Source organism: Orycteropus afer, unplaced genomic scaffold (genome assembly GCF_000298275.1).
Source record: "Orycteropus afer afer isolate SDZICR_OR568_19922 unplaced genomic scaffold, OryAfe1.0 scaffold00100, whole genome shotgun sequence".
Taxonomy (NCBI): Eukaryota; Metazoa; Chordata; class Mammalia; order Tubulidentata; family Orycteropodidae; genus Orycteropus; species Orycteropus afer.
Window position 1 is genome coordinate 2,324,341 of NW_006921687.1, and position 11,740 is coordinate 2,336,080.

The 11,740-nt window shown below is 36.5% G+C and overlaps 1 protein-coding gene across 1 annotated transcript in view; it reads left to right on the plus strand.

Annotated features, from left to right (window-relative positions):
• CPNE8 (copine 8) overlaps positions 1 to 11,740 on the plus strand; it is a 426,365-nt gene that overhangs the window by 164,383 nt on the left and 250,242 nt on the right. The window contains exon 6 of the mRNA XM_007943187.2: positions 929 to 1,005. Within this exon, the coding sequence (XP_007941378.1) occupies positions 929 to 1,005 (77 nt within the window). The remainder of the gene's footprint in view (positions 1 to 928; positions 1,006 to 11,740) is intronic.

The window sequence follows — 11,740 nt, forward strand, 5'->3', positions numbered from 1 at the left end:
CAGCCACTCCTCGGAAGGAAGGTTGGGCAATCCTACTTCCGTAGTGATACTGCCTCGGAAACCCAAGGAGGGGTCGCTATGAGTCAGGGCTGACTCGATGGCACATAACAACAACAACAACAACATTATGGCTAATGCATTTTTAGGAACTTACTGTGTTCTAGTAACTACCTATCCCATCATAGTATAAGTTAACATGCTTGGATGCTAACTGAAAGGTTGGAGGTTCAAATTCACCTGGAGGTGCTTTGGAAGAAAGGCCTGGTGATCTACTTTCAAAATACCAGCCACTGAAAACCCTATGTACTGTAATTCTACTCTAAAATATAGGATAAATATGAGTTGAAGTTGCCTTGAGTAACTGGTTGTTGCTTAATAACTACCCGTTTAATAACTAACCAAATCTTCTAAACAACTTTGTAAAGGAAGTACTAATACATTTTAGAGATGGGGAAACTGTAGACCTTAAATGACTGTGCACAGTCAGAGTAGTAAGTAAGTGGCCATCTGGAATAGACCTGGCAGTGTATCTCTGAACCCCAACTTGTTGCCACTGTATTATACTACCTCTCAATACATAGTACCTATGTTGTTAGCCATCACTGTTGTGTGGTCTCACAAATTGTCACCTGAACCAAAAGTTTAGTAGTTTCAGGAACATCTAAAGTCAAGCCAATTGTGAATCCAAACCTGGGAGTTTTTCCCATTTTCATGGAAAATAACAAAGGGTTTCTATGATTAAAATACAAAAGGCCATGAAAATTAATGAGAAAGTCATATGCTAAAGTTAATACATGTTGAGCTTACTTTATTAGTCAAAGTTGGAAATTTCAGTTTTGCAGCAATGAAACTAATGAAAATACAGTGTACAATGTGTGTAGTATAAACATGGTTTGGGAATGAGCTTTAATCCTTTTGTCTATTTTAGGACTTTCTGGGACAAGTGTTTTGTACATTGGGGGAGATTGTTGGTTCACAGGGAAGTCGCCTGGAAAAGCCAATAGTGTAAGTATTTTTTAATTCAGACAATGAAATGTTAACTCATCAGTCCATTACTATTTTGGTGGTTTAGAATACATGGTTTAAGACCAAAAGTGGATTTTAAAATCTTATAATTTTATATGAGTATTTTCTTCCAAAAAATAATTTAAACATGCTTATAAAAGATCATTTATGTTTCATTTGTCATATATCACATTTAAAAAAATGTTCACAAGATGAAATGAACAGACCTGTACATGAAAATGAATAGTTACCTTTTAGTTGCATTATTCATTCGTAGATTCAGTGCTTTATGAAAAAAAAAAAAAGATTTTATTCTTTTGGGTCAGGATTGTATAATATGTAGCACTATCATTTATGCTATGTGTTTAATAAATGTATTTTTGTTGATTGAGATTTTAATAATAATTTTTACTATGAAATTGGCAGTAAGTATGTACATGCTAAGAGAAGGCAACAGCTAAGAATTATATCTTTCACTTTCACCTTCAGCTCCATAGTCATGTTTCATTTTCATTCAATTTCATGGGATGATCTTATTTTCCCCAGTTCTAAATAAGGCAGAAAATAAACTCTAGACATTTTTCCTGTACCTTTCCTCTCCCTGTCCTTCTTCTTCTTGACCTCTTTTACTCATTATTTGAATTCACTTAACTGTTTATAAAATCAGATGATCTGGGAAGATTAGGGCAACTGAAGGGTTAGCTGTAGTGCCAAAAGATGCAGGGGGAGTTTTGAAGCCTGTTTTTTCACCAATCTTTTAAGAATCTAAAATTCATAAAATAAAACTGCACACATGTGTTTACCTCTGACATCAAACACTGGTGATAGTCAAGGCAGCTTTCTCACATTCCCTGTTTAAAATTGAACCTTCCACTTCTCAGGTGGTAAATAAGTTTATGAATTCTAGCTTCTTTTATTTAGTTTGATTTTCTTAGAAAATTATTACTCAAGATCAGTGTGAAAACTTTTGTATATCAATTGCCTTTCAGAAAAGAATATGCAGTTTGTTTTTATGTAATTATGGTACTTGAAAGCTTTTCATTCAAATATATTTGTGTTCATTTTAATAAGTAATGAATGATATATGGTGCCACCTGGATGAACCTTGAAAATATTATTCTAAATGAAATCAGACACAAAAGGATAAATATTGTATTAATCCACTCCCATAAAATATCTAGAATAAGCAAGCTTATAGAGACAGGAAACATATTAGAGGTCTAGGAAGAAGAGGAAACGGCAGTTATTGCTTAATGACTACAGAGTTTTGTGTGGGGAGGTGAAAAAGCTATGGAAATCATGGCTGATCATTGTACAGCATTGTGAATGTAATTAATGGCATTAAATTCTAAACTTAGAAAATGGTTAAAGTGGCAAATTTTATGTTGTATGCATTTTACCTCAGGTAAAAAGAAAATTGGAAAAATGTTTAACCAGTTGAATTGCTGGTAAAAGGGATTTAATGAACTTCAAGTGTCTGATCTCTGCAAAGAAAGGATTTTAGAAAATAAACCCATGGAAGAGTATAATTCTGGTGTGAGTTACTTGAAGTGATCAGAATCACCACATTCTATACTACTTCCAGGCTTGGAAAGGTGGAAATATTGTGTTATCTGTGTGTTCACCTTCTGAGATAATGAATGTAATTTTCCAAACTTTCCCTCACTTCTCAGGGGGTTGGGGAGTTGTGCGGGTTCTGAATTCTTTCCTGTAACTCTCACTGGGTTCTCATGGCCATTAGGCCATTGGATTTTATGTCTGCTCTGTTGAGAGTAGGTTTACCTGATGGACATGTCAGTAACTTTTAATTGACCACTTATACTTGTTTTGGTCAGCTCTGCTACCCCAAAATGTTCCCACCTCTAACCTAGCTCTGATAGTGCCATTCTTCTCCCTTATTTAAAAAATATGGGACTCCCCAGTGTTTATTTTTGTACTACATACTATAGAATTGGTCTGGAATGCCTTTTGAACTTCCTTGGGCATTCCTCCCTGTCTGACATTCTGTGCTCCTGCCATTCTGAGTCCTTCATCAGCATTCCAGGCATTACTGGGAGCTTCCCCTTATGGTTCCTCCTCTGCAGGATTCCTGCTAACAACTCTTTGCCCTTGAGTTGATTCTGATTCATAGTGACCCTATAGGACACAGTAGAACTGCCTCCATAAGATTTCCAAAACTGTAATATTTATAGGAGTAGGCTGCCACATCTTTTGCCTGTGGGCAGCTGGTAGGTTTGAAATGCTGGTAATCTTTCTGTTAGCAGTGGAGTGCTTAACCACTGCACCATTAGGGCTCCTTGCTACCTCCTCTTTATCCTGAAAGTTCCTATATTAATGGAGGTAGAACAATACTTTTCCTAGGTTATCTCTGCTAAGTCATTCTTACCCTCATTTGTAATCAGTCTTTGCCATTTTTGTGTTCCTATGAGTCTTAGATGTAATCAGACCTAGAAAAAAGAGGCGTATACAATCCTCTCCCAATAAATTGTGATCTGTTAAAAAATACAAATATTTTATTAAGTATAAAACTAAACTAAACTCACTGCCATCAAGTAGATTCTGACTCATAGTGACCCCCATTGGGTTTCCGAGGTGGTAAATCTTTATGGAAGTAGATTGCCTGGTCTTCTTTCCATGGAGTGGCTGGTGGGTTAGACTGCTGGCCTTCTGGTTAGCAATCAAATGCCTTAGAAACTGTGCCACCAGAGCTCCTTTTATATATGTGTGTGTGTGTGTGTGTGTGTGTGTATTCACACACATATACACATTCTAATGACTTGGGCCTACCAAGATTCTTGGAATATTTCCAAATCTATCTTTTTAGCTGGAAAAAAAGAAAAAGGAATCTGTAATAATACATACAATGCCATCTTAAAGGTATCTTTAACATTTTTCAAGACAAAATAAAAGCAGTTAAAAATTCTCTGTGTCAGAAGAACAGAACAGAGATTTTTATGGCATATTTTTAAATTGATAATTTTACTGAAAATTTTTATCTGTTATTATTTCCATCCTAAAAGGAAATCCTATTTCTAATTTCAGAAAACTGTTACATTATACAGTTTTTTTCCCACTTGGAAATCATATTTATATTATACTTGAAACATGCTAAAAATTGATATCTTCATATCGGTTGTGTGTGTGGTAAGTAAAAGATAGTGTAGGATGTGGTCCCTGTTCATTTGACTCTACAGTTCCCAGTAGAACCAACAAAAATAAATTCATGCTTTTTAAGAGGTACAAATACTAGGCTGATGGCTGGCAGAATATGCAGCCATATTGGGAGTATTTGCTGGGGTTGATTCATAATCATTTTACATAATCAGAAAGGATGAGATATACCCTTTCCCTTTTTTTTAGTTCTTGTTGAAGATGGGGTAGCATAAATGAGGCAAAGCTTGCAAACCTATTCAGACAACATGAATCTATAATTTACTACACACTGTACAAGGTGTTTATAATTTAGCCAAGTTTATTGAAATTGTTGATGTTATAATCTACCTTACTGAAAAAACGCCAAATCAATAAATTTTCTAAATATCTATGTCACTAATATTTTATTTAGCCCTTGACATTCCTGGGCTGTCTTCTCAGGCAAATAAACATTAAGAAAGGGTTTAAAGATAGTCCAGTTTTTGTTTTTTTCATAAGGAAGGCTAGTTAGGCAAGTTAATGCTAGATAAGTAATACAGTGTAGAACTTGACTGGACAAAAGATTGGCTACAAGAGAAAGAAGAAATAAAACTATAGGGATTGTGAATGATGCCTTTTGACATGAGGAAATTAAATGAATTGAGATAAAAAGAACAGAGGAAAGAGAGGAGAGAAGAAAATCAAATAGGAATGATTAATAATAGGAAAGTAAAATTGAATGTAATTAGCTTGCTAATGGGAGGATATTTTTACTTTATTAATGAAAGCAACTGGTAATACATTCAGTGTGTTCTTGCCTAAGCAATGACTCCAATGCACGTGAACACTGGGTTAAAAGAAAAAAAAATTATGATCTCTCACTCTCTTCCTTGAGATAAGATTGGCTTTTATTAAAAACTATAGTTTTGAGGCAAGCATACAGCTAGTGGAGGGAGAAGAGTAGATTGAGGAACAGAATCCACTGAACTGAGCAGGCTGTCCTGGACTCTGAAATTCCAGTGCTTTGAGAGAAGATGCAGTTTCTATGTAAATGGCATTAATTCTTTGTAACTCAATTGAAAAGCAACCAAAACAATTCATAACTTTTAGGTGAAAAAGCACAGCTAGATGAAGGAGAATGGAATACTGTTTGAATGGAAGATTTATCTGTCATAACATCAAAGTAGCCCTTCAAAACAGCTAGTCCACTCCACGGATTCTTCATATTTGAACATCCCTCCCTGCTAACCTCTGCTCTGTGCATTCTTTTTCCAAGTACTTTGCTTTTTTTCTTGAAGCAATTGAATGGAAAGATGATGGGGATAGATGAGAGGGTTGGAAGATATGGGATACTTCAGTAAAGAGGGACTAGCATTGGAAAAAAAGATGGAGCCAGGGAGAATATTGGAAATGATATAAGGTTAGGGAAAGGGGCAGTAGTGGTTCAGTGTTAGAATTCTTGCCTTCCATGTTGGAGATTAGTTTCAGTTCCCGATACATGTATCTCATGTACAGCCACCACCCGCCTGTTAAGGCTTTTGTGATGTTATGATGTTGAACAGGTTTCAGCACAGCTTCCATATTAAGACAGATTAGGAAGAAAGGCCTGGTGATCTACTTCTGAAAATCAACCGTATGTATCATAATGGTCTGATCTGCCCTGATCATGGGGATGGCACAAGGCAGGGGGCAGCATTTTGTTCCATTGTGCATGGGATCACCGTGAGTCAGAAGCCATCGCTATAGCAGCTGAAAACAACAACAACAACAACAACAACAGCAAAGGTCAGAGAAGTGTTTTCTTCTCCAACAAGAAACTCTGTGACAAAAACAGCTTTTAAAGATTTCATGTTTTAAACCATAATATATTTAAATGGTGGAAAATATGAAAGGATGGTAGAAAAGATGAAGGTGTTCACATTGAAGAAATATATGTGTTTAGAGATATAGGCTTACATCTCCTCTTAGTCTCCTGTCCCCATATCTTCCTTTCCCTTTCACCCTTCCATCCCCAACAGATCCCTTTTGGAATTCCTCCTGTGTGACTCTGCCCTGCCAGGACTTAGCTACCTAGTTGAAGATGACATTGTAGTATGGTCACTAAGCACCCTACTGTGATTCAGTCTGTTCCTCCTGCACACGCTCCTTCACATTCTGGCAGCAGCCACCACATTTTGCAGTCTTGTTAGGAGTTAGATGATTTCCTATCAATGGGTATAAACCAAAACCGAGCCAAACTCCTGCCATCATGTCAATTCCAACTCATTGGGTTTCCGAGGCGGTGAATCTTTACAGAAGTAGATTGGCCCATCTTCCTTCCACGGACCAGCTGGTGGCTTTGAACCGCTGACCTTCTGGTTAGCAGCCAGATACCTTATCCACTATGCCACCAGAGCTCCTTATCAATGAGTATAGATTTCTAAATTACAGAACAGGAACCCTCTGAGGCAGATAATCCACCTATGATTAAGGAAATTGACTCATCTTGAATATCAATAATAATAATAAAAAAAAACTTTCTGTATTCTAAATGTTATTTATCTTAAATAGCATCGTCTAAGTGATTACCTCTTATTAACTAATTACTTTAGATTAGAGCTTTATTTTCCATTAATACCCTAAAGTATTCAAAGTAGTAAATGTTCTAGTTTAATTTTTTTTTCTCTGTTAAGGTAAAGGAATAATTTGTTCCAGCTTCCAATTACAGTTGTCTATAGTATTTCCTCAGAGATGATTTTGAATATTGATGATAATTACAAAATACGGGTATTTGAAGCAAGGATACTAGAGCTTTAAATTATTTATTTTTAATCATGTCTTTGAAAAGTGAAATATATTTGTTACAAAGAAAAATTGCTTTCTTGTGCATAGCCTATGCACCATTAAATAATTATAATTTGAATTTCAGCTCACTTGGAATATTTACTCCTTAGTGCTTCAGTTATTGTCATTTTTAAAAATATATATTTTTTTCTCATGTGGATTTTAATTTTATATTTTGTGGGAACTCAGAGGGAGTATTATGAAATGGTGTTAAAAGTTTTTAATTTGCATTTTAATAGCAGTGCAATATTTTCAGCATTTTAACAGCCTGTTCTGTTGGACTCACATTTTGATCAAATATGTTTCTCCTTTGTTAATTCCATCCTACACTTTTGGTCTTTTCCCTGAACTCTCCTAAAATGAGTCTTGTGCTACTTAATTTGTCTGCAACATTTACTGTGCCTTCCTATGACTCATCGCTCCTCTCTTTAGATCATCCCATTATTATTTAGCATTATACCCACTCAGCAGTGTGTTTTCTCATGCTGTGAGATTGTATCCAATTTTCTACATGATGCTGTCAGAGAGTCTTAACTTCTATCTTTGGTGATCTCAGTGATGGATTCAGCAAAGCCTCCAAAAATGCTAGAATCAGCACTGGTTTAAGAAAGATTGTCATCCTTTCCTCTGGGAGGAAAGCATTCATTAAGTTCATCAAGTAATCCACCTGTTTATTCCTGCTGCTCTCAGCCAGGCATAACTGGTTCCATATGAAAGGTTGGGACAAGTAGGAAAGTACTTGTGTGATTAGAAAGTAGATTCTCTTCCTGACAAGGAATGGAACACCAGGGGTAAGCAAACCACAGCTGTTTTGGCTAGGAGGTCCAGGAGGGAAAGGAGTATGTTCTTTCTAGGCTGCCAATAGCAGTTTGTGATCTAGATAGGCAGAAGTGGGTGGAGGATAAAGGGAAAATCTGAGATGGGGGGCTGAGTGTCTCGACAGGTGTGAACAGGGATTTGGAGGCAAGTGATAACTGGAGGACCAGCTTGCAGTTTTCTGATTGACTTGAGAATCCCAACTCTGACACAGGCTTCAAGAGCAGATGCCAGTGGTGTGGAAGTTCAACAAGAGAAATGTGGGAATAGGAACAAAACAGAAAGGAAGCTTGGGAATAAGGCAAAAGCCCATAAGAGAAAAATAAGTCTTGAGGCTCAGCCTTTAAGCCTCTGGGTTGGTTTAATGATTTCTTGACTCAGGTGTGGGCATATGTTGAAAGCTGTGTCATAGCTGTGAATGTTTGCAGAAATCAAGTGTCAGTGTGAGAAGGAAGAGAAATAGGAAGATCGTTAATCTTGAAAGTGAGAAACATAGGAATTTGTGATAAACAATGCATGTCTTCATTGTGCAGTTTTTTGCATGTGAAAATATTATCAACTTTTGGGGAAAATTTTGCCTTTATTAACTTCTCTACAAATTAGTGATATTATTATACTTCTTAATTTAGTTAAAAGAATGTTGGATTGGAAGTCAGAGATGTTTTCATTCTCCTCTCTGCTGCTAATTTTCTATGTAATATTACAAAATGTATTTTTCCATCTGTGGGTCATATTTGTAATATGAAGAATTTGGTCTAGCAGTAAATCAATAGCCAGTGTAACAAGAATTGATAGTACATCAGTTTTGGGGGCAGTCAGACCTGGGTTCATAATATATTAGCTGCTTAATTCCAGCAAATTATCTTAAATTTCTTAGCTTTAGTTTCTGCATCTGAAACATCTGAATAACAATGTTTTTTTAGTGAGTTGCTGTAAGACATAACACTGGTTTGTATAATACTGTCATGAAGAACACTGGCATTTAATAAACACTCAAATAGCAATTATTGTTAATATTGTTGTTTTATTAAGGATACCAAAAAAACCCCCCAAACTCACTGTCGTGGAGTGGATTCTGACTCATAGTGACCATCATTGCTTTTCTGAGGTAGTAAATCTTTACAGAAGTAGATTGCCCCATCTTCCTTCTGGGAGTGGCTGGTGGGTCTGAACCGCAAACCTTCGGGTTATCGGTCAGATGCCTCTGGCACTGCACTACCAGAGCTCCTTTTATTAAGATAGCCAATGTCTTTAGGAAAGATCTCTAAATCAAATCACCTAATTATCAATGAATCTCTCTTTTCCTTAGAGAAGTGTTTAGCTAATACTTCAGGAAGCTTAGAGAGAGGTAACTTTAAAGCAAATTTGATTGTATTTATATAAATTAAGTAGCGGTCCAAACCTACCAGCCACTCCTTGGAAGGAAGATTAAGCAATCTACTTCCGTAATGATATTGCCTCGGAAACCCAAGGAGGGGTCTCTATGAGTCGGATTCCACTCCATGACAGTGAGTTTTTTTTTTTTTTATTTGGTTTATTTAGATATAAATATTAACAGCTCTTTCATCTGTTCTCAGTATGGAGTTACATAGTCAGGTTGAAGAAGTAAGTTTGATTTCTCTTTCATTTAGAAAAAATTTTAGATTTTATAATATTTATTATTTTTTTTGAAACATCTTGAACTTCTAGAACATTGAATCCATGTTCAAAAATATTACAAAATTATTTATGTTCCTTCATTTTCAAAGACCACACAGATATATCTGACTCGACAGCACATAACAACGACAACACACAGATGTATATGTATGCATAATCTTTATGAAAGTCAAAACATTAAAAATTAAAACATTGATTGCATTTCATAGACATAGTAGGTGTTTTCACATACCTAGTGTAAAGCATTTACCTTCCTCTACTAGAGCCTATCTGATTTTCTGACATAAACAGAAAAATTTCATATCCTCTAAAGGCCAAAAACCAAAACCAAACTCATTGCCAACATGTCGAATCTGAATCATAACAACCCCCATTGTGTTTTCGGGGCTGAAAATCTGTACAGACGTAGATTCCCCCATCTTCCTTCTGTGGAGTAGCTGGTGGGTTTGAACTGCTGGCCTTTGATTAGCAGCCAAATGCCTTATGCACTATGCCACCAGAGCTCCTTCTAAAGGCCAAAGTAGAGGTCATTTTAGAACATTTCCTTCTATATCTTGCCCAAGATTGAGAGCCTTCATATAATAGAAACTGAGTAAACGTTCAGCTGATTGACTCTGTTACATTCATTCCTGGATCTGAGCTCTGCTTTGGAAGGAATTTACGTGATTGTTTACACCAAATAAACAGACTGTGTACAGCTACAAACTCCCACGCTTCTCTACTCAGAAATTCCACTAGCTCAGAGAAAGTCACATAGTTTAAGAGCTCTTCAGGATAAAAAGGATTGAAAAGGATATGGCTAGTCATGAGAGAGGTGGATAAAATAAATGTACTTTTCAGAAAATAGCCCTTAATGTTACTGTTACAGATAAGGTTGGTCTGTTGTTCTGACTTGGTGTGACATTTTCCTTGTTCTCATGAGGCATGCTGTATATGTAACTCATTTAGGCAACCCAGTTTAAGAAAGAAATTAAAAAAAAAAAAAAAAAAAAAGGACAAAATCCTTTTGTGCCAATGCTTGCTGTAGAGACCAGGTAATTCAGTGACTGGATTTGTTAGCGCTTTTCGGATTGATACAATCTAAAGTCTTAGAGATTTTAAAAAATATATTTTATTATTCATTTATTCCACTATTGTTTCTTGGGAATACGTTATGGCCTAGGTACTATTAGGTACTAGGTATAAAAAGATGAAAATGCAGAATTGTTCCTGTCTTTACGGAGTTTACCATCTAGTACAAGGGAGAAATATTTAATTACTAGTTACAAATAATTATAATTACATACTAATATAAGCACTATGAAAATTATAGTACTAAGACAAAAATATACAGGTCATTTTTAATATTTTGAATTATTATATATGATGTGGGGAAAGTAGTGATTTTTTTCTTCCCCCCAAAGAGGTTCATTCACTTTTTTTTTTGTAAAGTTTTATTGTGATTTGGGTGAAAGTTTACAGAGCAAATTCACTTTCCATACAGCAGCTCACATACACTTGGTCTCATGACATTGACTACAATTTACCACAATGCAACAGCTCCCCTCCCACTTTCTCCCCATAGTTACCTCTTCCCTGTGTCCATCCCTCCATGCTCTCCTGCCCCCTGAGCTGTTTCCCTGTGCATAAACAGCCCTTATTTCTCCCATGATTGTTCTCTCCAAGGAGTGTATCTACTTAATGTAAATGTTCAGCTCATATGCCTGTCTTTTGTTTGGCTGGAAGCCACAGGAGTGGGTTCAATTCCAGAACTGAAGGGCAGCTAGTGGCCATAGTCTCAGTGGTTCCATCAGGTTCTATCAGACCAACAATTCTGGTCCTCCCCCCCTTCTTTTAAATTATTTTGCATTTTGTTCCACATTGTTCTCCCTCTCTATGCAGGCTCTCGTACATCCCTTCCAAGTGGATGACAGTGGTAGCCACGCACCATCTAGTTCTTCTGCTCTCAGAGTTGTATAGACTGAGGATCACATGGTGTACCAGTCGCTTGGACTAATTGTTTCCACGTGTCTTTGATTTTCTTCATTCTTCTTTGCTCTGGATGAGGAAAGACCCATCATTTTATCTAGATGGCTGCTTGCAAGTTTTTAAGATCCCAGTTGCTACTTGCCAAAGTAGGAGGTGGAACAGTGTTTTGTATAGTATGTTATGCCAGTTGAGTTTGAAGTCTCCTGAGACTATGGTCCCAAGCCCACAGGTCCAACTGCTCGCTCCCTTTGGGGAGCTGGCTGTAGCCAAGATACTGCAACCTTGTTCCTTGTCAGCTCTACCATATATCTGGGAATTCTTTTTTTTTTTTTTTTTT